At 45.7% G+C, this 27224-nt stretch overlaps 1 protein-coding gene across 5 annotated transcripts; it reads right to left on the bottom strand.

Annotated features, from left to right (window-relative positions):
- Nucleotides 1-338: 338 nt before the first annotated feature.
- Nucleotides 339-26346, bottom strand: LOC100940005 (uncharacterized). 5 transcript variants are annotated; one of them, XR_008515147.2, is made up of 4 exons: nucleotides 10928-11159; nucleotides 10670-10759; nucleotides 9400-9473; nucleotides 3529-9040 (listed from the first exon to the last, which is right to left on the bottom strand). XR_008515147.2 is itself a non-coding variant. In XM_054535695.2 (3 exons), the coding sequence occupies exons 1-3, from the start codon at nucleotides 26200-26202 to the stop codon at nucleotides 1266-1268; spliced, it is 720 nt and encodes a 239-aa protein (XP_054391670.2). In that variant the 5' UTR covers nucleotides 26203-26346; the 3' UTR covers nucleotides 339-1265. The 5 variants fall into 5 exon arrangements, 1 of the variants encoding a protein (XP_054391670.2); XR_152528.4 differs by lacking the exons at nucleotides 3529-9040; nucleotides 9400-9473 and adding an exon at nucleotides 339-1281; XM_054535695.2 differs by lacking the exons at nucleotides 3529-9040; nucleotides 9400-9473; nucleotides 10928-11159 and adding exons at nucleotides 339-1281; nucleotides 25589-26346.
- Between the last annotated feature and the right edge of the window lie 878 nt (nucleotides 26347-27224).

The following is a 27224-nucleotide window of genomic DNA, read 5'->3' as shown; positions in this document are numbered from 1 at the left end:
GGACAAGGGGCTGGAGATTGAAGTAATCACCAATGTTCAAAGATTCAATCAATCATGGCTATGTAGGGCTCACGTTTATAATCCCAGCACTTTGGGAAGCCAAGGCAGGCGGATCACCTGAGGTCAGGAGTTCGAGACCAGCCTGGCCAACATGGTGAAACCCCATCTCTACTAAAAATACAAAAGTTAGCTGGGCATGGGAGGCTGAGGCAGGAGAATCACTTGAACACGGGAGGTGGAGCTTGCAGTGAGCCGAGATGGTGCCACTGCACTCCAGCCTGGGTGACAGAGTAAGACTCCGTCTCAAAAAAAAAAAAAAAAAAAAAAAATGCCTATGTAATGAAACTTCCATTAAAACCTCTAAATGATGGGGCTCAGAGAGCTTCCAGGTTGGTGAACACATCAAGGTGCTGGGAGAGTGGCGTGCCCGGAGAGGGTAGAAAAGCTCTGTGCTCATTCTCCCTTGCCTTGCTCCATGCATCACTTCCATTTGGCTCTTCCTGAATTGTATCCTTTGTAATAAACCAGTAATATTAAGTTAAGCACTTTCTTGCGTTCCACTAATCATTCTAGCAAATTGTCAAGCCTGCGGGAGGTGGTCATAAGAACCCCCAATTTGTAACCAGTTGCCCAGAAGTATGGGTGGCCCAGGACTTGCAACTGGAGTCTGATTGGGACAATCTTGTGGGGCTGAGGCCTTAAATCTGTGGAGGCTAATGCTAACTCTGGGTAGTTAGTGTCAGGATTGAATTGAATTGTTGGACACGCAGTTTGTGTTGGAGAATTGGTTGGTGTCAGGAGAGGAAAAAAATCCTCACTCGTGAATATGGATGCAAAGTCCTGAATAAAATATTAGCATTTTTGCTAAGGAATTAGAAAAAATCAAGCATCCATCTAGGGTTTATTCCAGGAATACAAAAGTGATTTAATATTCTAAAATCAATCAAGGTAATTCATCACATTAGTAGGAAAAAAATAAGATCATAAAATCATATTGATATATACATAAAAATGATGAGTTGATAGATACATAAAAATGGTGACTTCAGAAAATGTGGTTTCAAGAAGTAACATCAGATTCATTTTTCTTTCCTCCCTCGGAGTTCTGTCTGTCCAGTCTAGATTGATTTGTAGAAGAGAACTGCAGTCTGTTCCATGCCTAGCCTGAGCCATGGCCTGTACTGCCTGTTATGTTGTAAGACCCTCTGATTTCCAAGACCCTCTGGCTTTGGATTTTGGTCCCCATCTTTGGTTCTGCATGTTTTTTACTGATATTTCAACCTGCAAGACAAAAAAGAAGGAGGCTGGTAAACAGGTATTATTTAACATAATTATTGACATATGTAATATAATTACTGTGTCGGACACTCTGGTAGGTTCTGGAGGGACAAATATGAATCCAAGTTCTGGAAGTCTAAGTAACTCATTGAAAGTCCCACTGCTGATAAATGACAGAGCTGATATGTGCACCAGTCAGTCTGGCTTTGGAATTCATACTCTTACTCATTCTGTCACTAACTGTATGTGACCAACCATAATACTAGGCATTAAGTGTCAGATAGACATAAGTTACACAGACTATGAAAGCACAAAGAAAAGACATCAATTCTGGCTAGGGGTGGGTTGGTTCTGGAAGGCTTTTAAAGAAAGAGGATTTAAGCTGATACTTAAAGATTTTTAACTGGCAGAAAATGAGAATGTATTACTCAGGATAATTTAGATTATGTTGTGGTAACACAGGTTTAACCCAACCAGGGTTTATCTCTCTTAAGAAAATGCTAAGTCAAGTTGGGCAGTGTCCAGGGCCCTCCCTTGATGTCTTGACTCAGCTCTCTAGGCTGCTACCATTTATGCTTTCTCATTCCATCACATGTGCTCCATCACTGTGCAGGGGAAGAGAGAAAAACATGGAGAATTGGTACTCGCCCTTCAAGGCTTCAGCCTGAAAACCCACACAACACTTCTGCTCATGGCCCATTAATTCTAACTCAGAGAACATGGGCTATTTGGCAAGAAGTTGCTGCTTCTGCTCCAGAGAAAAGGAGCATTCCAGGCTGAGGAACAAGCACGTGCAAAGGCATGAATGGGTAAAACTGCATGGCATGCCGGGGGAGAGCAAATAGATCCAGGACACAATAGGTCTCCAATGTCATTCATAGACAAATGGAAGCTCTCATGGAGGAGCAGCAGAGTTTGCCTTGTTTTGCAAAATTATAGATGGTTTTAGATGTGCAAAATTATAGATGCAAAAAGGAGGGTATGCAGTTATAGCCATGCCCTTGGACTTCCCGGCCTCCATAATTGTGAGCCAAATAAGCTTCTTTTCTTTGTAAATTACCCAGTCTCAGGTATTCTGTTAGAGCAACAGAAAATGGACTAAGACAAATGATCAAGAAATACTCCTAGAGGAAGTGAAGTTGCAAGGGAACCTATGGTATGGCCAAGTAGGGAAAAAAGAGGAGTAAACCTTTCTGTATCAGAGGAAATAATCATGCAGGAGAGAGCACAGTTCAGGCAGAGGCAATGAGGAAAAGTAAGAGAATATGGTCACTAGAAGCACTGTAGATGAGTCTCTTGTACTTAGACACTGCAATCCTAATTGCACAGGAGCTCAAAAGGGACAGCAATCATAGGATGGTGCTGTGATTCGAATGTGACTCCCAAAAGTTTGTGTGTTTGAAACTTAGTTGATAACGTATACAATTTGGTGAAGGCAAGAGAATATGATTCCAAGATGTCCTACCTCTCTGCCAAGCCAATAGTGGTAGTCAGTATTTAAAATAGGAAACACAAAAGAAAGCAGCCTGTTTTGAAAGAGAAAAACTTGTTTGTGCCGTGCTCTGGAACATATACTCAGAAATGTGTAGCAGACAACTGGAAATACAGCCTCAAGCTCTGGGGTGAGGAGAGGCACCCCAGGATGAAGGTACAACAGAAGCAAAGGAATGGAGACAGGAAATATCAGGGTATACAGGAGACCTACAATAAGAATGAAGGTCATTCCTCACCCATGTACTCTGTCCTTACCGCCCTCCTCACAGTCATTTCCCGCTGCCTGCTACACATCTGCACCTGGAGGGCCCCTCAAATGCAATCAACTCTTTGGCTCCTATCAACCAAATCCAGAGCCATCCATACATACTGCTCTGTCTTCATTGAACTGTTTAAATCTCGCAGTATCTATTTTTCTGCCATTAATTGTAATTCTTTTTTTTTTTTTTTGAGACGGAGTCTCGCTCTGTCGCCCAGGCTGGAGTTCAGTGGCGCAATCTCACTCACTGCAAGCTCCGCCTCCTAGGTTCACACCATTCTCCTGCCTCAGCCTCCCAAGTAGCTGGGGCTACAGGCACCCACCACCACGCCCGGCTAATTTTTTTGTATTGTATTTTCAGTATTTTGTATTTTTTGTATTGTATTTTCAGCCAGGAGGGTCTCGATCTCCTGACCTCGTGATCTGCCTGCCTCAGCCTCCCAACGTGCTGGGATTACAGGCGTGAGCCACTGTGCCCGGCTGCCATTAATAATAATTCTATGCACCATTGTATGAGCCCTCAGTTCACAAAGTCCTTTTAACATATACGCACATAGCCATCCTCAGAATGAGACCACTGGTTTTTCTAGCCTCAGTGAAGCTGAATAAATAGATGATGTCAGCTGTGTGACACTGGACCAGTTAATTGACCTCTCTGAACCTTAGTATTTTCATCCACTAAGGAAAAAAACATCTAATATCTGTCCTATCTGTTTAAAAGGGTGGTTGTGATCAAATGAAAATAATGAATATGAAACAGTTACATAATCCCTAAGGCAATATAGGAACAGTGACAATAGAGTGGGAGTGGTAGTGATAGACGTTATCATTGTCACAATATGCCTTCTAGGGACCAGACAGTAAAGATACATAAGAAAAACTCAGCTAGACAACCTAATGCAAAAAGTGAGATTTAATTGAATACTTTTTATGGATCCAGTGGTATGACTGCTACAAATAAACAACATAATCTTTGTCCTCTGGGAGCTGAGGTGGTAAAGTATTTAGAGAGAGATGACCAATACACAGCACAGAATAAAAGTGTGTCTCATGTGAAGCATACAGATCCTAATTACACAGGAGCTGAAAAGGGACTGTGATCACAGGATGCTTCATGGGTTTGAGTGTGTCCCTCAGAAGTCCATGTGTTGGAAACTTAGTTGCTAATGTAACAGTATTGAGAGGTGGGGCCTTTTAAAAGGGAATTAGGTAATAAGGGTAGAGCCCCATAAGTGGATTAATGCTGTTTGTGAGTGAGATCATTTCCAAGGGACTGAGTTAGTGCCCTGAGGTCTCTTTTGCGTGCACTCACTTGCCCTTCCGCATTTCTGCTGCGTTATAATGCAGTATGAAATCCCTTACCAGGGGCCAGGTGCGGTGGCTCACGCCTGTAATCCCAGCACTTTGGAAGGCTGAGGCGGGCAGATCACGAGGTCAGGAGATTGAGACCATCCTGGCTAACACAGTGAATTCCCATCTCTACTAAAAATACAAAAAATTAGCCGGGCATGGTGGCAGGTGCCTGTAGTCCCAGCTACTAGGGAGGCTGAGGCAGGAGAATGGCGTGAACCCGGGAGGCGGAGCTTGCAGTGAGCCAAAATCAGGCCACTGCACTCCAGCCTGGGTGACAGAGCGAGACTTTGTCTCAAAAAAAAAAGAACTCCCTTACCAGAAGCTGTCACCATGCCCTTGGTCTTCCCAGCCTTCATAACCGTGAGCCAAATAAGCTTCTTTTCTTTTTAAATTAGCCCATGTCAAGCATTCTGTTATAGCAACAGAAAATGGACTAAGACAGATGATCAATGAATGCTTCCTAGAGGAAGTGAACTTGGGAAGGAACCCATGATATGGCCAGGTAGGCAGGAAGGAGGTGTAGACTAACCTGGATATATCAGAAGAGAGCTGAATGAGAAAAATCCTAATTGCCCCCTCCCTCTCAGCCAGCCTTCTCCTGAAGCGGGGAGGCTCCAATGTTCCCAAAGAGGGAAAGAGTATGGAACAATGTCTTATGCCAACACTAAGGAAAGGGATTTCCTATTTCAATCTCTGTTGCTAAACAAGCATTTGCAGCTGAACCACAATCTCAAGAAATGGGCCAAGATCAGGTGCACAGGGAAGGCTCTGAGGATAGCCTCACCACTCAGCATTCCAGGCACCGCGCCAGCCACTCAGACAGCATGCAAAACACGGCTGGGGCTCCTTGTGCAAGACTGACTGCAAGCTTTATCTGCATGGACACTTTCTTGGCTCACAGAATTGTTTTGGAACAAAAGCTATTCATTTCAGCTTGATTTGGAGCCACAATCCTTGGCTTTCTGCAGTGTCAGGGCTTGGCAGTGTTTCTGGCCACTGGGTCAGCCATGAGGCCAACAGCAGAGAGGAGAGCAAAGACACAACCCTACACTGTATTGGGGGATGCTGAGAGGTGGTCCTGCTCTTCCTGGGATGGCCAGGGGACTGAGGAGCCACGGCTGCTGAAGTGATTCTTTTCAGCAGCAGCCAACGGCCCCCTCCTCCCCAACACACACACACATGCGCGCGCGCACACACACACACACACACACACACACACACACACACACACACACTGTTATGCTAGTTTCTGATGACAGGGCTTAAAGCATCCTCGTCCTTTCAGTCATAACTTTTCAGATTATAAATACAGTACTTCATCGGGTAAAATAACCATCTCCTTAGTAGCGAGGCAGAGGGAGCTAAACGGTGAATGGCGGAGTTGTACCTACTTTGCCAGTTAGACATTGAAACTTCTCTGATAAAAATGACAGTCACTCCATTTCTTTCCCTTTGTGTTTAAAACAAAAATCAATCTCTGAAGAATTTGCAACTACCCCTCAAAGGAGATTAACAGGAGTTATTTCTAAAAGCACAATCAAGAGGGGCTTTCCAGCGATGACATCTCTGCACAAAGGAGGGATTTTCTGGGAAGAGGTGAGTCTGTGTCGTGAACATTTTTAGGGGTCTTCCCATTAGGGGACAGAATAATTTTCCTCCGACCTTTTCCCATGTAAATTCACTTAAGGGATTCCTTTTTAAATTTTAATAAATCTAAACTACAAAAAATATGACTGACTCCTCGGGTCCGGAATGGTCTTGGAGAGGTGGTCTTGGTGTCCACTCACGACAGGAGAAAACCCACCTTGATTTTCAAGCTCCCCAGGAAGGGTGCAGCTGTGGCCTTTCTCCAGGCTACCCCTTCTCCTTCTGTCCAGAGTGCATCCCTTCTGAGCTATCTCCTTTCGTGAGACACATTGAAGACCCTCGGTCCTTCCCCATACCGTCACCTCCCCACCCCACCCCACCACTGTTGACCAGACCAGAGCTGCCCAATTCTCCCAGAATCCTGACTTCTCCACAACTGTTTCCTGAGGCCTCAAACAAATGCTACACAAAAGGGTCATCACTGGGCTGGGCACGGTGGCTCACATCTATAATTGTAGCACTTTGGGAGGCCAAAGCGGGTGGATCACCTGAGGTCAGGCATTCGAGACCAGCCTGGCCAACATGGCAAAACCCCGTCTCTACTAATAATATAAAAATTAGCCAGGCATGGTGGCAGGCACCTGTAATCCCAGCTACTCAGGAGGCTAAGGCAGGAGAATCGCTTGAACCTGGGGGTGGAGGTTGCAGTGAGCCAAAATTGCACCACTTCACTCCATCGGAAAGAAAAAAAAAAAAGCATCATCGCTGGACTCTCTCTGACCCCTAGCATTGCCCCTCTCAGATTCCAGCTAAGTGAGGTATAACATTGAACATTTTAAAGAACGCAGATGGTCACTAAAAGTATCAGAAAGTGATAGTCTCAATATTCCATCCACCCCATGGTCACGATTTCTTCTCATAGTAAGTGGCTGTCACTCTCTACAAGAGTTCAGGGACTGGAATTTTCCTATAATCCAGAGCAAGCTTCCTGGAAGACAATCATAATTATGCGTTTGCTGTGCAGAGATGTAAATAGTGACCCCAAACCATTGCACTCTTTTTTTCAGTAGGCAACTCACATCCTGACTATAGCACTGCCAGCCACAGTCCAAATGCCCAAGTCTAATATGCCCTGTTAACTGTACCCAGCCTCAGAAACGTCCCTCATTTCTATTACATTCTCAATGACCAGTTTAATGTGTCTCCCAGGTTTTTCAGGCCCTGCCTCCAGACACAGAATTGCCTACTGGACATCACCATCTGGCTCTGACCAACAGCTGACACACAATAGATCCAAGCCAAGTTCATGTTCCTCTTCCACCTTTGTCCCAACTCTCTTCCTGGCACCCCATCTGCCCTAAGAACAGCCTCACATCCTCAAGACCCAGAGAAACCACCACCATATCTTTCAGAATGCTTTCTTGACATTCCACCCAGGATAAAGTAAAGGCCCACACTTAAGCACCTCCTTTACCCTCCAGCTGTCTGCATGGCACCTGTGCCATGCCACTGTGTTGATACACGTGGCCATCTCCTACCACTAGACTACAAGTCACTTGAGAACAGGGACTGTGTCCTGAAGTCTGTGTTATTACAGTGTCTAACAATACCTGACACGTAAACATAGTAGGTGCTCAATAAATGTCTGCTACATGGAGGAGTGAACAAATGATACAAGCAATTCTAAATTCTGCCCAAGCCTCATTAAGATCCTTCCTTCTTGTAGCCTTCGTCTAAGCTCAATTCTCTTCCTGGCACCCCATCTGCTGCAAGAACACCCTCACATCCTCAACTTTTCCTTAAGTCAAATAGGAAAGCATTTTAGAAGTCCAGATGGAAATTTTTTCCACCTCACCCCAGGTGGTCAGGGTTGCCGAAACACAAGAAAGGAGAAGCTAGGCTGAAACAAGAGCCCTGTGTGTGCTGGAGGCCACAGCAGGTTGCCCAGCCCTGCTGTTTAGTTCACTATGTGTCACCAGCTAACACCCCCCAGGCAGAGCTGCTGGACAGGGGAATTCTTCATCTCCTTCTACACATTAAAAAAAAAAAAATCTACCTATGTATTTCTGAGACAGTGTTTCACTCTGTCGCCCAGACTGGAGTGCAATGGTGCAATCACAGCTCACTGCAGCCGGGACCTCCTAGACTCAAGTGATCCTCCAACCTTAGCTTCTCGAGTACCTGGGACTACAGGTGTGCACCACCACACCTGGCTAATTTTTTTTTTTTTTTTTTTTTTTTTGGAGAGACAGTGTCTCACTCTGTTGCCCAGGCTGGCCTCAAACTCCTGGGCTCCAGCCATCCTCCCGCCTCGGCCTCCCAAAGTGCTGGAATTATAGGCATGAGCCACCATGCCCAGCTTCCACCACATTTTCAACAAGTCCAGGCATCAGAGGTGGGCATCAGCTTGGCTGGTTGGCATCAGCTTGGCTGGTAGACATACCTACACAGGGCTGCATCAAGCCTGGGACATCACAGGAGTGAAGACAGGTGTGAAAGCCTCGACAGTCACAGGAGAAGGGCCCTTCTAATCAGCACCACTCCCTCTAACCCCATGAAAAGCTATCATTTCCTAGGTGACTGGAGTTGTAGACAGCACAGAAAGACCCTGAGTGAATTCTCTTGGCTCAGGGAAGGAAATATATCCCATCCATTCCTCTGGCTTACATTAGAGTCCTCATTTGAACCTAAATCTGACCACTTCACTCACCTGCTCTTTGGGGAAAAATAGCACCACCTTTGTAAGGCATAGACCTTTCCTATCCATCCCTGCCTGCCTGTCCCACCTCACACTCTCCTCGTACTATATGCTCAGCGAACAGCAATCAGCATGCCCTCAGACACACCAGACTCTCATACATCCCTGTGCTTCGGCAGGGGCTGCTTCTGCAGGTGGGGTCTTCCTTCCTCTGCCCAGCAGAAGCCTCAGGATCCTCCAAGCTTCAAGGCTCTCTCTTCAGTGATGACTACCCCCACTCTTCACGTAGAATCAGAAGCTCCCTCTCACCACAGTCTTAATGTTATGTTTCTCCTGGCTGGGCACAGTGACTCATGCCTGTAATCGCAGCACTTTGGGAGGGCGAGACAGGAAGATCACATGAGTTCAGGAGTTTGAGGCCAGCCTGGGCAACAAGGCAAAATCTCATCTCTATTAAAAACACACACACACAAAAAAAAAATTAGCCAGGCGTGGTTGTGCCTGCCTGTAGTCCCAGCTACTTGGGAGGCTGAGAAGGGAGGATCACTGGAGCCCAGGAGGTCAAGGCTGCAGTGAGCCAAAATCACGCCACTGCACTCCAGCCTGGCCAACAGAGCCAGACTTTGTCTCAAATAATAATAATAATAAAAGAAATAATTATGTTTCTACAATTGTAGTGAGACCAGCTTTTCTGTATCATGTCAACAATTCTCCTAGTGTTAGTCCTTACCTGTAAAATGGAGTTAATAATTGAACTAGCCCGTCGCATGGGTGGGAAGATCGATCGCCGAAAGCGGCTGGTGCCTGGGGAGGTGGGACAGGGTAAGTAAGGTGGGCAATACAGGGCTCATTCATGAGCAGCAACCCCTGTGGGCCACCTGAGTTCTGTCCTACTGGGAGCCTCTGGGAGAAACAACGTAGAACACCCTCAGAAGAGCCATACCCGGGGGGGAGAAAGCTTGGTACTTTTCATCAAGCAACTGTCTTTCGCTATCAGTTGCACGCTGATCCAGGGGGCATCCACTCCCTGACACTCTGGCCACATGTGTGGCAGTCATGTTCCTATGGCCAGAGAAAACCCCCTGAGCAGAGAGGCTCAGGCACTTACAGTAGAAATCCCTGATGTTGGGTGGGATGTCAACACCATCTGATGTCATTCACCTGCAGCTCTGCCATTGGCTGGCTGAGGGAGCTTGGCCCCTCTAGAAAGATGTATTTGGCTGGGCGCAGTGACTCATGCCTGTAATCCCAGCACTTTGGGAGGCCGAAGGGGGCAGATCACTTGAGGTCAGGAGTTCGAGGTCAGCCTGGCCAACACAGTGAAACCCCGCCTCTACTAAAAATACAAAAATTAGCCAGGTGCGATGGTGCGCACCTGTAATCCCAGCTACTCGGGAGGCTGAGGCAGGAGAATCGCTTGAACCTGAGAGGTGGAGGTTGCAGTGAGCCAAGATCGCACCACTGCACTCCAGCCTGGGCAAGAGAGTGAGACTCCGTCTCAAAAAAAAAAAAAAAAAGTAGATATATTTGACTGGGGGCACCCTAAGTTACCTTGTGGTGGGCCCATTCCTCCATCAGCCCACATCCCCCAAGGCTGGACACTGTTAAGCTGCCCTTGGGTGGGCCACTTAGCCTCAAGGAACTTTGAGGGCAGGGGCCATGCTCGTTTTGCTCATCACTGTGTCCCTGGTACCTCGAGCAGTGCCCAGCAGATGCCAGCCTCCAAGTCTACATTGGCTGCCTGGCTGACAGAGAACACGTGGTGCAGAATGAGGTTATGGCAAAGGAAACCCTGACATTCAGCTGCAAACCCAGCCCCAGGACCCCAAGCAATGGAAGACCATGGCACTGCCTTTGCATCTGTGAGTAGGTTGTGGTGTAAGATACGTTTTAAGATCTATGTGTGTAAGATAACGTTTTTAACTTTCAAATATCACACTTCGGATCCAGAAAGGGCAACTTATAGGAGCTTTAAATTCGTAGGTGGCTGTCTGGGTTACCTTATGTGACTCGGAGCTGGGGTGGGCCGCCTGCTCTGCAGTCCGTGGATCTCTGTCTCAGTCTGCAGGTCCAGGACGCAGCTTGGAAACCTAAACGGAATTGTCTTTATCACAACTCACACCAGTCACTTAACGAAATCGAGCTGCACAAATCGACCCAAAGGGGTGCCCTCCACTCCTGCCTCACGTGTCCTCGGACGCTTCCCAGATGTGGTCCTCGGCATGCCTCCCAGGGCCCAGGTAAGGGGCCAGGATTACCTTTTGGAGAAATGCCATCCTCAGCCTGTACTGCTGGCCTTGGTATCGGATTGTCATCCTGGCCCCTGGATGGATTCACATCCAGAGCACCAGTGGGAGACAAGAGGAGAAGCCCCCAAGTTCGAAAGGCAGCCTGGCTCGCCCCAGCCCTGGGTGGTCGACGGGGAGGCGGCTGGGCGGGGAGGGCGCGGGCCGGGCCTCCTTGACCCTCACTAGGCGCCTCCAACTTGGAAAGCAACTGGAATCCGCGCCAGCCAATCCGCGAGCGACGACGCGGGCTCATTAGCATGCGCTGCGCGGGCGCCCACCTGCCGCCAGGTGGCGCTGTCCGGCCCCCGCCGGGACACCGCCGAGCGGCAGGTGAGACCTGCAGGGCAGGGCCCCGGGGGGCGGGGGGGTGCGGGGGAGAAGGAGGAGGGAGAGGAGGAGGAGGAGGGAGAGGGAGTGGAGGAGGAGGTGGAGGAGGACGAGGAGGAGGTGGAGGAGGACGAGGAGGAGGAGGAGCTGCTGGGAGGAGGGACAGGAGGATGTGTGGCAGAAGGCGAGCCTTAGACCGCACCACTAAGGCCTGGGGAAGTGAAAACAGATGCAACACGCTTTGGCTCCCTGGCTAGCCAGCCCCCAAGTCATTGAATGGCACTAAGCAAATTATTCGGGTTTTGCCATTAAAATGGCAAAGCCACAATTACTTTTGCACCAACCTAATATTTAAACTTTCTCAGCGTCAGTTTCCCCATCTAACCCGAGAAAAGCAAGTGGGTAGGAAATGACTCCTGTCGATCATGTGCTGTGAGGACTGAATGAATAACTGGGTTAAGGACTGGCAGTGGGGTGTGCTTGGTGGTGAAGAATGCTGCTCACGGGCCAAATGGGCTGGCTCTGAGCCCTGGATTTGCCACCTAGCTGTACGATCTCAAGCAAGTTATGGAACCTCTCTGGGCTTCCTTTGTCTCATCTAATGAATGAGAATCACTGCACCCTCCCCAGGGGGCAGGCGGCGGTTTGTTTGGTTCTGGTTTTGGTTTTAAGATTACTGAGCTGATTCATGTACAAGCACTTAGAACTATGACTGACACTTGGTGAATGTCCAGTAACCAATAGTTTCTCTCCTATGTCTCTTGGGACCTTTAAAAAAAAAATTTACTAGGCATAGTGGTTCCATTATATGCATAGTCTGGTATATATATATATATATTATATATATATATAAAATATATATTATTCTGAGAATAATTCTCAGAATTCTCAAAATAATATGAAAACTGTTGGAGTCATAATTGGAGGTAAAGTATAATCTCTGGAATCAGATTACTTGGGGTCAAATATCAACTCTATTACTTACTCTCTGTGTGGCTTTGGGCAAGTTACTTAACCCCTCTGTGCTTTGATTTCTGTAAAATGGGGATGGCACAATGACAGGGGACAAAGGAGTAAAGAATCAATAAATACCGGTTGTTGTTACTATTATCAACATTAAAATATTTAAAGATAGTTTAAATATGGAATGCTAGCTACATCTCCAGCAGGAGGAGATTTTCCAGGTTTAACATTCAGAATCAGGGACGTTCCCATCTTTTATTTCTACAGCCAGGTGGCCTGAGCATGGAGACAAAGCTGATGTCAGATGGAGGCGTGTGGGCATTTATCATAAGAGGTATACTCAGGAGATATGTCTTCAGATCATCTGTGTCTCATTCCCATGGAAGAGCCGCGTTCCCATCAAGCTACCAAGACATCTTAGCTCTAGGTTAGAGTACTGGAATAAAAGTTTCAGAAATGAGACTCTGAAGTCTGGTTGACTCACAGGGAAATTACTAGGCAGAAAGCCATGAGATGTAGCTTCCAGCCCTAGCTTGGCCACAGCCACGGTGAATGACAACGTGGAAACCAGGTTTTCAAATTTAGTTGAATGGGTTCAGCAAAGCAATTTCAAAATCATTTCAACTTTGTATGTATCTGTGATTGGTTCCCATATTCTCTTATTTTGCTAATTTGGGCTTTCTCTCTCTTTTTTCTTTTATTCTTTTTTTTTTTTTTTTTTTTTTGAGACAGAGTCTCGCTCTGCAGCCCAGGCTGGAGTGCAGTGGCGTGATCTCGGCTCACTGCAAGCTCTGCCTCATGGGTTCATGCCATTCTCCTGCCTCAGCCTCCCACGTAGCTGGGACTACAGGCGCCCACCACCACACCCAGCTAATTGTATTTTTAGTAGAGACTGGGTTTCATCCTGTTAACCAGGATGGTCTCGATCTCCTGACCTCGTGATCTGCCCACCTCGGCCTCCCAAAATGCTGGGATTACAGGCGTGAGCCACTGCACCCAGCTTCTTTTATTCTTAATGAGGTTAGATAGTTTTTTTTTTTATTATAATGAGATACATGTATTATTTTTCCTTGAGAACCAGGTTTTATTTGAAAGTTAGAACTTTAGGTTGGACATGGTGGCTTATGCCTGTAATCTCAGTGCCTTGGGAGGCCGAAGCAGTTGGATCATTTGAGGTCAAGAGTTCAAGACCAGCCTAGACAACATGGTGAAACCCCATCTCCACTAAAAATACAAAAATTAGCTGGGCAGTAGTGGCGCATGCCTGTAATTCCAGCTACTTGGGAGGCTGAGGCAGGAGAATCACTTGAGCCTGGAAGGCAGAGACCATGGTGAGCCAAAATAGTGCCAGTGCACTCCAGCCTGGGTGACAGAGTGAGATCCTGTCTCAAAAATGAATAAATATAAATACATAAATAAAAGTTAGAACTTTAAAATTACTTTGTCATCAGATATTTAGGCAGTTTAGTTAACAGATATGAGGGGGCCCTGTAAACCAGAAATATCTTTAGGTATATAGAGTGACCACTTATGTCAGGTTGCATTTATTGTCCTGAAATAGCAAATGGTGCCCTCTTCCACTCTCAAAAGTGACTATGTTTAGGCCGGGTGCAGTGGCTCATGCCTGTCATCCCAGCACTTTAGGAGGTCAAGACAGGTGGATCGCCTGAGCCCAGGTGTTCAAGACTAGCCTGGGCAACATAGTGAGACCCTGTCTCTAGTAAAGAAAATTATTTTATAATTAAAATAAAATAAAAAAACAAAAAAGTGACTATGTTTGGATGATAACTTATGTGGTCACCCCAATCACATGCTAATTTCCTTCTCTAACAATGATCAAATCAGGCCTCCTTGTTTTCTAGATGAGGGAGACAACCATGTTGTGCTGGAAAGTTAATATGACTTGGACTCGTGACACTTGGATTCTAATCCCAGATCTACTACTGGCTAATTAGGGAGCTTAGACAAGGCACATTACTTCTCAGAACCACATTCACTGATCAGACTTGTTCAGTGTTTCCCAAAGTTTGCTCTAAGATCAATGCTTCTCAACATTTAATGCAAATGTTAGTCTCCTGAGGATCTTGTTAAAGTGCAGATTCTGGCCAGGCACAGTGGCTCATGCCTGTAATCCCAGCGCTTTGGGATGCTGAGGCAGGAGGATTGCTTGAGGCTAGAAGTTCAAGATCAGCCTGGGCAACAAAGTGAGACCTCCCTTTCTACAAAAAAATAAAAATAAAAATATGAGTTGCATGCTGTGGTGTGCGTCTGTAGTCCTAGCTATTCAGTAGGCTGAGGTGAGAAGATCTCTTGTGACCAGGAGTTTGAGGTTGCAGTGAGCTATAATCACACCACTGCACTGTAGCCTGGGCAACAGAGCAAGACTCTGTCTCAAAAATAAATAAATAGGCTAGGTGCAGAGACTTATGCATGTAATCCCAGCATTTTGGGAGGCTGAGACGGGAGGATTGCTTGAGGCCAGCAGTTCGAGATCAGCCTGGGCAACAAAGTGAGACCTCCATTTCTACAAAAAATAAAAATAGGAGCTGGACGCTGTGGTGTGTGCCTGTAGTCCCAGCTACTCAGGAGGTTGAGGTGAGAAGACAGGTGAGAAGATAGCTTGTACCCAGGAGCTTGAGTTTGCAGTGAGCAATGATCGAGCCACTGTACTCCAGCCTCGGTGACAGAGCAAGAACCTCTCTCAAAAATAAATAGGCTGCGCATGGTGAATTACGCCTGTAATCCCAGCACTTTGGGAGGCTGAGCTGGGAGGATTGCTTGATCCCATGAGTTTGAGACCAGCCTGGGCAACATGGCTGGTCTCAAGCCAGACGAACACCTTGTCTCTATTTTTTTTTCTTCTTCTTAAAAAAAAAAACAGGATACATGTGCAGAACATGCAGGCTTGTTATATAGGTATACGTGTGCCATGGTGGTTTGCCTCACCTATTGATCCATCCTCTGAGTTCCCTCCCCTCATCCCCCACTCCCCATCAGGCCCGGTGTGTGATGTTTACCTCTCTGTGTCCATGTGCTCTCATTATTCAGCTCCCACTTATGAGTGAGAACATGTGGTATTTGGTTTTCTATTCCTGTGTTAGTTTGCTGAGGATACTGGCTTCCAGCTTCATCCATGTCCCTGCAAAGGACATGATCTCCTTCCTTTTTATGGCTGCATAGTATTCCATGGTGTATATGTGCCATATTTTCTTTATCTAGTCTGTCACTGATGGGCATTTGGGTTGGTTCCATGTCTTTGCTATTATAAATAGTGCTGCAATGAACATATGTGTGCATATGTCTTTATAGTAGAATGATTTATATTCCTTTATTCCTTTGGGTATATACCCAGTAATGGTATTGCTGGGTTATATGGTATTTCTGGTTCTAGATCCTTGAGGAATTGCCATACTGTCTTCCACAATGGTTGAACTAATTTACAGTCCCACCAACAGTGTAAAAGAGTTCCTATTTCTCCACAGCCTCATCAGCATCTATTGTTTCCTGACTTTTTAATAATTGCCATTCTGACTGGCATGAGATGGTATCTCATGGTGGTTTTGATTCGCATTTCTCTGATGATCAGTGATGATGAGCTTTTTTCATGTTTGTTGGCCACATAAATGTCTTCTTTTGAGAAGTGTCTATTCATATCCTTTGCCCACTTTTCGATGGGGTTGTTTGTTTTTTTATTGTAAATTTGTTGAAGTTCCTTGTAAATTCTGGATTTTAGACCTTTGTCAGGTGGGTAAATTACAAAAATTTTCTCCCATTCTATAGGTAGCCTGTTCACTCTGATGATAGTTTATTTTGCCATGCAGAGCTCTTTAGTTTAATTAGACCTCATTTGTCAATTTTGGCTTTTGTTGCAATTGCTTTTGGCATTTTTGTGATGAAGTCTTTGCCCATGCCTATGTCTTGAGTGGTATTGCCTAGGTTTTCTTCTAGGGTTTTTATGATTTTGGGTTTTACATTTAAGTATTTAATCCATCTTGAGTTAATTTTTGTATAAGGTGTAAATTTCTAATTTAATTAATTAAATTTATTAATTTAAATTTATAAATTTATTAAATTAAATTAATTAATTTAGCTATTTTAAAATAATTAAAACTTTTTAAATTTTAATAAATAAATTAAGTACAGTTTCTGATGCAGTAGTTCTGGGGTGAGGCTGAGATCCTGCACTTCTAACAGGCTGCTAGGTGATGCCCAAACCAACTTCAATCTGAGTAGCAAGATGTAAAAGCAATGGCATGTTAGCTACTAACAGCTGATATAAATGAAGAAATATAAGAAATGGGGTGCAGGGGGGTGTATTATAGCCAAAAACATTCAGAAGTCTATGTGTTTAATACATTTAAAAAGGATTATTGCCAGACATGGTGGCTCACTTCTGTAATCCCAACACTTCGGGAGGCTGAGGCAGGTAGATCACCTGAGGTTGGGAGTTCGAGACCAGCCTGGGCAACATGGTGAAACCCTGTCTCTACTAAAAATACAAAAATTAGCTGGACATGGTGGCAGGTGCCTGTAATCCCAGCTACTCAGGAGGCTGAGGCAGGAGAATAGCTTGAACCTGGGAGGCAGAGTAAGCCAAGATCGTGCCATTGCACTCCAGCCTGGCCAACAAGAGCAAAATTCTGTCTCACAAAAAAATGCAGGGGGTACTTTTTAGTGTAGGGCTCCCCAAAGCCTCTAACATACTTCCAAATAGAATGACTTAAGCAACTCAGAAGAAAAGTTTTTCAGAAAGACAAAAGCGTTTATTTGCAATAGAGGCAAGAGGGCAACTGGTTTTCCCACACTCCTGCTCAATCCCTCTCCCAGATGAACAGATGATGTCTTGCCATACTTAAACTTCATTGCAAAGGAATTGGTTTCATCCACAGCTCCCTTCACGTTCCCACCCAATCCCTTAGCTTCCATTTTGGACCATGGGACTTGACTCATAGACTGGCTATCAACCTGTAATACAGCCAGGTATAAAAGGATGACCTGAGCCTGGGCAACGCAGTGAGACTCCATCTCTGCAAAAAAAATTTAAAAAATTAGCCAGGCATGGTGGTGCATGCCTGTAATCTCAGCTACTCAGGAGGATGAAGTGGGAGGATCACTTGAATTCAGAAGGTCGAGGCTGCAATGAGCTGTGATTGCACCACTGCATTCCAGCCTGGATGATGGAGAGAGAACCTGAAAAAGAAAAAAAAAAAAAAAAAGGATGACCTGGACCAATCAACTATATGATCACTCTTGGAAATAGCCAGTTGAGCCAGTTGGTAGAGGTGGACAAATTTGAAAAGGGTGGAATCAGGCCCATGGTGAGGCAAAGCCACATGAGAGCAAAGTTATGAGGGAAGTGAACTCTGAGCGGGCCGTGAAAGCCCAGGGTAGAAACGGAAGCAGAATGTTCTGTTCCAGAACGGAACAGAAGCACAGAGCACTGCAGAGATGCCCCAAGAGCTCTTAGAAATGGAAGTTGATGTGGTGTGGATGTGTGTCCCCTCCAAATCTCATGCTGAAACGTGATCCCCAACGTTGGAGGTAGATATGGTGGCAGATATTGGATCATGGGGGCAGATTTCTCAAGGATGACTTAGCACCATCCCCTTGGTGGTAAGTGAGTTCTCCTTCAGTTACTTCACATGAGATCTGGTTGTTTAAAAGTGTCTGGAACCTCTCCCTTCTCTCTCTTGCTCCCTCTCTCACCATGTGACATATCTGCTCGTGCTTCGTCTTCAGCCATGAGTGAAAGCTCCCTGAGGCCTCCCCAGAATTTAAGGGGATTCTGGCACCATGCTTCCTGTACAGCCTGCAGAACCATGAGCCAATTAAACCCCTTTTCTTTAGGAACCAACACAGAAGGGAAAGCCACCGGGGGCTGGGTCAAAAAGAGCAACTTAGTCTTTCATGATGGTAACAGGCTACAGACTAGAAGAATAGTACAGTTATGTTTCAATGGGACTTTTTTTTTTTGAGATGGAGTCTTGCTCTGTCGCCGAGACCCGAATGCAGTGGCGCGATCTTGGCTCACTGCAACCTCTGCCTCCTGGGTTCAAGCGATTCTCCTCCCTCAGCCTCCGAGTAGCTGGGATTACAGACGTGTGCCCACACCCGGGTAATTTTTGTATTTTTAGTAGAGATGGGGCTTCACCATTTTCAGACCAGAGGGGAAAAAGTGAACTTTGCCCCCTTCCCTCTAGGAAGCCCAAAGCCAATTTGCAGCCAACTTGAAGCAATAGTAGAAGTTTATTGCCTTTAAATCTTCATTCTCTCCAGCCTCACCCTATAACCACCCTGGTCTTGACTCCATATTTAATTTGTTTTTCTTGTACCGATTTTTAATTTATACTTTATCATTTTATTTCATGCATCTCCTAAATGCCTTGTTGACTCACTCGTGAAAAGAGACACAACGGCTGGGCGCGGTGACTCACGCCTGTAATCCCAGCACTTTAAGAGGCCGAGGCGGGTAGATCACGAGGTCAGGAGATTGAGACCATCCTGGCTAACACGGTGAAACCCCGTCACTACTAAAAGTACAAAAACAAAATTAGCCGGGAGTGGTGGCGGGCGCCTGTAGTCTCAGCTACTTGGGAGGCTGAGGCAGGAGAATGGCGTGAACCTGGGGGGCAGAGCTTACAGTGAGCCAAGATCACACCACTGCCCTCCAGCCTGGGCAACAGAGCAAGACTCCGTCTCAAAAAAAAAAAAAAAGAAAGAAAAGATACACAGAGACACAACATAAATAAATGTACCAGATGAAAGCTAAGTTAAGTGATTTGTATCTGAATTACCGTAGTCCCAATTCCTCCTATTAATCATCATCACAGGCGTAGAGATAGGTCTCTAGAAGCATGTCACAGGATTCACCCAAAACTGCCTCCTGTTAAAAATTACAATGATTTAGATAACAACATTGATGACACACTGTTTACATTTTCAAACAAAGATGCAAATGGAAAGAATGACTAACACGTTAGAAAATAGGATTTGCTTCCAAAAGTTCTTGCCAACCTAAGCGTAAGCCATTGTGCTTTCAAGAACTGATCAAATCTCCACTGTGAATCAGCATCTCTGGGCTAAAGTCCAGTGTTACAGTTTCCCACTGTTATCTAAAATCATTACAAGAATTAGTTGTGTCGGGTGCAGTGGCTCACGCCTGTAATCCCAGCCCTTTGGGAGGCTGAGGCAGGCAGATCACTTGAGGTGAGGAGTTTGAGACCAGCCTGGCCAACATGGTGAAACCCAGTCTGTACTAAAAATACAAAACAATTAGCTGGGCACAGTGGCTGTAATCCCAGCTACTGGGGAGGCTGAGGTGGGAGAATCGCTTGAACCTGGGAGGCAGAGGTTACAGTGAGCTGAGATCGCACCACTGCACTCCAGCCTGGGCAACACACAGAGTGAGACTCCATCTCAAAAAAAAAAAAAAAAAAGAGTTAGTTGTGTGAATTTCTCTTTGAAAAAAAATTGTGATTTGATACCAAATTAGATCCAAACACTGTTGTCAAAGAATTATGCATTCTATCTCTCTACCATGTATAATAGGAGAAATTTCTTTCAAAGTTTAGTACCAAGAAAAATTTAATTTTCCTTAAAAAAACTCACAATGTTTCTCTGCTCAAGAGAGATGTGTATCATGTTTCTTTTTTCATCTTGATCATCAAATCACTTCAGATCTGCCATCAGGCTCCCTTGGACTAAACATTTGATTTCTAATATTTTCTTCGCTGTTTTCCTATTTTGATTCCTACACAATTGGCTTTTATTATCTGGGCTTTTATCTATTGGTAAGCCACAACAACTTTTTTTTTTTTAGAATGACTTGGGATATAAATAAACTAAATATATCCCATTTGAATAATAAGTGGAAGACAGCTTGATGAATTGGACAAGGTAGGTGAAAAAAGGGCAAAAGGAGCAATCTCAACAGTTTTCAAGATAAGTAACTATATCAAACTGATTTTTTGAATCTACATTGTTTTACTTTGGTCCAAGACATCTGCTAGAGGGAGAACAGTCTGAGGAAGTGTATTCAGCTTTGATAACCTTGCTCCTTCTTATCCTTACATTCTCTTGCATCTTTGTTTGAAAATGTAAACACTTTGCTTAGAGCACCTCTCTCCATCTAAATCAATTGGCTTTGCTTGACAGTAAAAGGGTGTCTTGTTCCCACAAGCCTGGAACTCTGTTCTTCTCCCTGCACCTCCATCATTTCCAGGCAAGGTGGGCCAGCAAGTAGGTGAGGAAGGGAGGAATGGGGAGGAGAGTGGGTTTTAGGGATTTCATGGAGAACGATTTCACCTAAGACAGACCTCCTGGTCACCTCCTCCGTATGCTACCCTACAATAAGAGATGTTTCCTCCTTTCCATCGTAAGGAATGGAGTTCCCGCAATGATAGAAATTTCCCAGAAACACTTGCTAGAAATTATCAAAGACAAATATGGCAATACCATCCTGTCTTCTGATACCCCACATGCCTCCTTTAGACCAAAGTCAGATGAATTCTGTTTAATAATATTGATGTCTCTGCTTTTGCAAGTCTCTTTTTCTCCACTATAAATATTATACATGTCCCCTACTGAAAATTTTGAAAACAGAGAAACGCAAATTTTTACAAATGTAATAATATCTACACAAGGCATGGTGGCTCATATCTGTAGTCCCAGGTACTCAGAAGGCAGGCAGGAGGATCATTCAAGCTCAGGAATTCAAATCTGCAGTGAGCTATGACCTTGCCACTGTACTCCAACCTGGACAACAGAGCAAGACTCCGTCTCTAAAAACAATGAATCTGGGAAAAGAAGTCTAAAAGATGTGAAATTGAATGTATGGTAGAAAGGGATGTGCTGAGAGTCAGAAGACTTGGATCATAGCCTCATGTCTGCCATAACTATTGATAGCTGGGGTGATCTTGGGCAAGTAACTTATCCTTGATGATTTTTTTTTCACTTGTAAAAGGAAAAGGTTAGGCTGGGCAGACCTGCTCTTCTAGCATTCCAGATCACAGAATGGTTCAACAGGAGACATAATAACCAGACTGTCTGGGTTTGTATTTCCAGCACTGCCACTTATGAGTTGTTTGACTTTGGGTAAATTTCACAGCCTCTCCATGTTTCAACATCCCCATCTATAAATGAAAAATGATAATATCTCTCATATATTGATGATTTGGTGAATATTGGCTACTGTTATCTTTTTCTTTCTTTCTTTCTTTTTGCAATAGGGTCTTGCTCTGTTGCCCAGGCTAAAGTGCAGTGGTGCTATCTCAGCTCAATGCAACCTCCACTTCCAGGCTCAAGCGATCCTCCCACCTCAGCCTCTCAAGTAGCTGGGACTACAGGAGCACGCCACCATGCCTGGCTAATTTTTGTATTTTTTGTAGAGATGGGGATTTTCCATGTTGCCCCAGACTGGTCTTGAACTCTCAAGCTCAAGCAACTGCCCACCTTGGCTTCCTAAAGTGCTGGAATTACAGGTGTGCTATTATTATCTTAAACATGGCCCAGTCTACCTTTCCAGCTGTATCTCATGTCACACAAGGCCTCTTTTCTGAAAGCCATATGTCCAGTGCTGTCTACCCAGCAACACCATAACCTCTCATGTCATTTGGGATCTCAACTTTGTGATATCCAAAACTGAGTGAATAATTTCTATGCACCTACAGCCCATGTCTCCTTAACTGTTTCCTATCACAGCAGATAATACCAACACCTACTCACTTGCTCAGCTCAAAGACCTGGGAGTCAACCAGATACCCCTTTCTCCCTTACTCCTGAGAGCCAATCAATCATTAAATTAACCAACTCTGTCTCCTTAATGTTTCTTTAATACATCAATTTCAGTCATCTTCACTGCCACCCACCCTACCAGTATCTCTTGCCTGGTCAACTCCCATGGTGCCTTATTGGTCTTCCTGCATTTGCTTCTGCCCCATACCTCCTTCCAGCTTCCAATTCATTCCTCCACTGTGGCCGGAGCAACTTTTTTTTTTTAACTCTATATTTGGACATTCCACTTTTCTGCTTAGAGGGCTTCAGTTGTCTACCACAGCTCTTAGAAAACAGCCCATTTGTAATGAGTCCTGAATGACCCCTCAATCTGGATGCTGCCCACCCCAAGGATCCCCCCCATGCCCCTCTCGCTATGGATTTCTGTGCCTTGGTCACACTGCTCCATTTCCATTTCTGGAACAATCTAAGCTTCTTTTTGCCTCAAGGCTCTTACGTGTGGCCAAAACTATTCTTCACTTACCTTTTACCCAGCTAACTTCTCATCCTTTGGGCTCCAGCCAAAATAGAACTTCCTCAAGGGGAAACCTTCCCTCTCTCCCCCTGCTAGGTCAGATCCTTCTATTATGCCTCTTTTTAGTCCATTTTCCTTAACTATACTTTTTCTTTCACATGTAAAAGGAAAAGGTTAAATGTACCCGTATGTTCATAGCACCATGATTCACAATAGCCCAAAGGCGAGAGCAACCCAAGTACCAATCAATGGATGACTAGACAAACAACATGTTATATACATGCAGTGGAACATCATTCAGCCTTCAAAAGGAAGAAAATTCTCACCCATGCTGCAACACGGATGATTTTTATATGATTCTCCATACTGTCTGTCTTGCTCATTGGCTTGTCAGTCCCTTCAGGGCAGAGACTTTATTATTCACTCTCTCTTCCCAGCACTTGGCTCCATACCTGGGATACAGCAGTTCCTCCATCAATATACAAAAGAAGAAGATTCAGAGAGAGATGCAGAGACCAGAGATGGGGGACCACACAGCCCCAGGAGCCTCCATTTCTGCCTGCTGGGTTCCAGCCCTGGAGAAGCTCAGCTGTCCACTGCCCATGGAGGCACAGCCACGTCATTTAAATTCCTTTTCTTAAGGTGGCATGAGGTCCTTTTTCTTCCTGGAGAGCTGGAACTTTGTTTTTTCCCTCTTCAAAAGAGAGGCTGCAGCGAGCCTCATGGGCTCGGTGCGGTGGCTCATGCCTGTAATCCCAGCACTTTGGGAGGCTAAAGCAGGAGGATCACTTGAGCCCAGGAGTTCGAGACCAGCCTGAGCAACATAGTGAGACACGCCCATCTCTACAAAAAATAAATAAACACAGTTAGCCAGGTGTGGTGGTACATGCCTATGGTCCCTGCTTCTTGGAAGGCTGAGGTGGGAGGATCACTTAAGCCCAGGAAGTCAAGGTTGCAGTGAGTCAAGATCACGCCACTACATTCCAGCCTGAGCAACAGAGTGAGACCCTATCTCAAAAAACGAAAAGCAAAACAAACGAACAAAAAAGCCCTCAAGGCCTTTCATTTAATAGCAAGGGTAGTAACAAACACTCATAGATCTATCTGTAAAGCATTCACTTAAAGACCACTCATTTAATCTTCATGACCAGCCCCTGAGGGGGATATGGTGATAGGTTCCTCATTGTTCAAGTGAGAATCTGGAGGCAGGTGTGGACTTGGCACAGAACTGGGAAGTAGCGAAGGTCAGATTCAAAACCTGGGTAGTCCAGCTCCAAAGTCCATTGCCAAACCATTATACTGATTGCAACACCCTGCCCCAAGTGTGGAATAAAATTGTTTGTAGAACAGACATAAGAGACATGGAGTAGCTGAGTGTTAGGAGAAGGCTTGCTCCCCATTCCCCTTTTCTTCTTTGAGTCTGCCCTCCCCCCAACAACTGCTGAGGCTTTGCCTCTTTGCTGGCTGAGCAGCATTCCTTCCCTTCCCTTCCCTTCCCTCTTTCTTTCTTTTCCTTCCTTCCTGAGACAGGGGTCTCAGTATGTTGCCCTGGCTGGTCTCAAACTCCTGAGCTCAAGCAATCTTCACGCCTTGGCCTCCCAAAGTGCTAGGATTACAGACATGAGCCACCATGCCTGGCCTACACTTTTATTTCTGATAAAGGCTAATTGAAGACCTTAGCTTAGTCTGAGAGCCAAATGGGCTCTCAGAAGAGATGGAATGACTCAGTGGATTAATACATTTGGGAAGAACTATATAATGAAAAATAAATATTATAAATCTAATATAAACTATATTCATATTAATAAAATATTTAATATATTATAAATATAATATATAGCTTATATAAATATTATTTTTATATTATATTATATATGACTGTTAAATTTATTTATTTTATTTTTATTTTATTTTTTTTTTTGAGACAGATTCTCACTCTGTTGCCAGGCTGGAATGCAGTAGCATGATCTCAGCTCACCGCAACCTCCGCCTCCTGGGTTCAGGTGATTCTCCTGCCCCAGCCTCCCGAGTAGCTGTGATTACAGGTGCCCGCCACCATGCCCAGCTAATTTTTGTATTTTTAGTAGAAATGGGGTTTCACCATGTTGGCCAGGATGGTCTCGTTCTCTTGACCTCATGATCCGCCTGCCTCAGCCTCCCAAAGTGCTGGGATTACAGGCGTGAGCCACTGCGCCTGGCCATTAAATTTATATATAATACATTAATATATAACATATTAATATTAATGCCTTTCCTCTTGGGCATTGAGCTTCCTGCAGGCAGCATCTATTCTGCATTACTCCACCCTAGGCCAGCCCCTGCCTGGGGCCAGCGTGGCTGTGACCAGGTGGGAGAGTCCACCCCACTCTGACTTTAGGCAGGCCCATTTGACTCTCAGACTAAGCTAAGGTCTTCACTTAGCCTTTATCAGAAATAAAAGTGTAGGCCAGGCATGGTGGCTCATGTCTGTAATCCTAGCACTTTGGGAGGCCAAGGCGTGAGGATTGCTTGAGCTCAGGAGTTTGAGACCAGCCAGGGCAACATACTGAGACCCCTGTCTCAGGAAGGAAGGAAAAGAAAGAAAGAGGGAAGGGAAGGGAAGGGGAGGGAAGGGAAGGGAAGGGAAGGGAAGGGAAGGGGAGGGGAGGGGAGGGGAGGGGAAGGGAGGGGAAACAGGAAGGGGAAGGGAAGGGAAGGGGAGGGAAGGGAAGGGAAGGGGAGGGAAGGGAAGGGAAGGGAGAACAGGAAGAGGAAGGGGAAGGGGAAGGAAGGAAAGAAAGAAAGAGAAGGAAGGGAAGGAAGGAAAGGCAGGCATACTCCACACCCATTAGGATCTCAAGGGAGTCCTGAGTGGTCTGGGTGGAGGGCTGGGGTTCAGTGCCAGGCCCCTCTGACTCAGACACCCCAAGCTGAATTCCCAGTGGCAGGCACTCAGCCATGAGCTAAAGGATCATACCCCACCTTTACTGGGTGTTTGGGGTCCCCACCTTTCAATTCATTTAATTCTCACAAAAACATCCCTATGAGGAAGCAGCAATTATGATCCACATTTTACAGATGGGGAAACTGAGTCACAGAGGCTTTAAATCACTCACCTGGGTCCTGTAGCTTTGAAGGGTAAGTGGCAGCACTGGAGTTTCGCCCTCGGCAGGCTGGTTCTGGAGTCCACGCTCCTAACCTTTCCCAATCCCTGCCTGGGCTGCTTCGGCCAAAGAGACACCAGCTGATGGCCCTCAGAGACACCAGCCACCAAGACCTCCCGAGAGGTCTTAGCATCCCTAGTGTTCCTGCGACTCAAGCTCAGCCTTCCAGACCCCCAGCCCCTCCTTCTGCTTCCGGTAGGCGTCTCCTTCCGTGAGCAGCAGATGGGGGAGCAGGAGCCGGTGCATCCACCCAAGACCCTCCACAGCAGGGACTTTCCAGTTCCCACCCACGCTGCTCTCTGCCCCTGATTTTCCTGGGAATGGCAACATCTGCAAGGGTGCAGGAAGATGACTGAGACAGGATATGCAAAGGAAATGAAAACGGGAGCACCTGCAAGGATTTTGTTTACTATTCCACAAGTTCCACTTTCTTTCTTTAGACAGGGAGTTTCAAATTCCATCTCCTTCACTCTTCGGGTCCTCCCACCCTGGTGTGAAGAGTCACCCTCAAGTCCCCCAGGTGTGGGACCATTTGCGTTGCGTTTCACAAAACATAACTGTGACATCACATCAGGACACTCCCAAGGCTCACCATCCGATTGGGGTCCCCAAACTGTTCATCCCCCTCTTGAACTTGGCAGCTCCCTCTGCGGCTCTTACACATTAGCCCATCTTCTCAAGCTCCTGACCAAGCCTCCACTCCTCTCATTCTTGGCAGGTGACAATGCATTTGCTAAGCTAAGCAGCTGGCAGCCTTGACTGCTACCTCCCCCACCACAAATGCATCTTCATCTGCCCGTGTTAGAGGGTGATGTATCTCTTTCCTCTTCAAGGCCACCCCCTCCAGCTGTGTGTGCTCTCCTCCTATCTTCTTTTTGACCTTGCCCACCCCTATTTTTTTGATCTATAAATATGCTAAAGCCATTTCTATCCTTTATTTTATTTATTTATTTATTTATTTATTTATTTATTTATTTATTTATTTATTTTTGAGACAGAGTCTTGCTCTGTCGCCCAGACTGGAGTGCAGTGGCACAATCTTGGCTCACTGCAAACTCTGCCTCCCGGATTCAAGTGATTCTCCTGCCTCAGCCTCCCAAGTAGCTGGGACTACAGGCGCCTGCCACCACACCTGGCTAATTTTTGTGTTTTTAGTAGAGACAGGGTTTCACCAAGTTGACCAGGCTGCTCTCGAACTCCTGACCTCAGGTGATTCGCCTGCCTCAACCTCCCAAAGTGCTGGGATTACAGGTGTGAGCCACCGCGCCCGGCCACCTTTTCTATCTTTTAAAAAAATGTGGTCCTCCCTTCTCTGCCCTCAGCTATCACTTTTATCTGTTTGCTACCACTCTGTTTTCAGCCCTTCTCTGTCCCTTCTGGTGGGTGGTCGTCTCTTGCTCTCCTCCCATCTACTCCCTAATCTGGGGCAATCTGGAATTGGTCCCATCCCTGTTTCATTTAAACTGCTCTCTTCACAAATGTCCTGCCAAATGTCAACTGCAAGAGACACCCTGCATTCCTTTTTTTTTCCCCCCCCCCAGTCAGGGTCTTACTCTGTCACCCAGGCTGGAGTGGCATGATCACGGCT

This window comes from Pongo abelii, chromosome 19 (genome assembly GCF_028885655.2).
Source record: "Pongo abelii isolate AG06213 chromosome 19, NHGRI_mPonAbe1-v2.0_pri, whole genome shotgun sequence".
In the NCBI taxonomy this organism is placed as follows: Eukaryota; Metazoa; Chordata; class Mammalia; order Primates; family Hominidae; genus Pongo; species Pongo abelii.
The sequence above is the reverse complement of the archived record's forward strand: the minus strand, read 5'-3'. Positions and strand labels throughout refer to the sequence as shown.

Bases quoted from the DNA above. Each gene is read 5' to 3' on its own strand.
- LOC100940005 (XM_054535695.2), bottom strand. From the start codon at position 26,202: ATGTCACAGTTATGTTTTGTGAAACGCAACGCAAATGGTCCCACACCT. The intron at 10,760-25,588 runs GTGAGTGATTTA...AATTCCGTTTAG, and splicing joins TTCAAAGCTACAGGACCCAG to GTTTCCAAGCTGCGTCCTGG.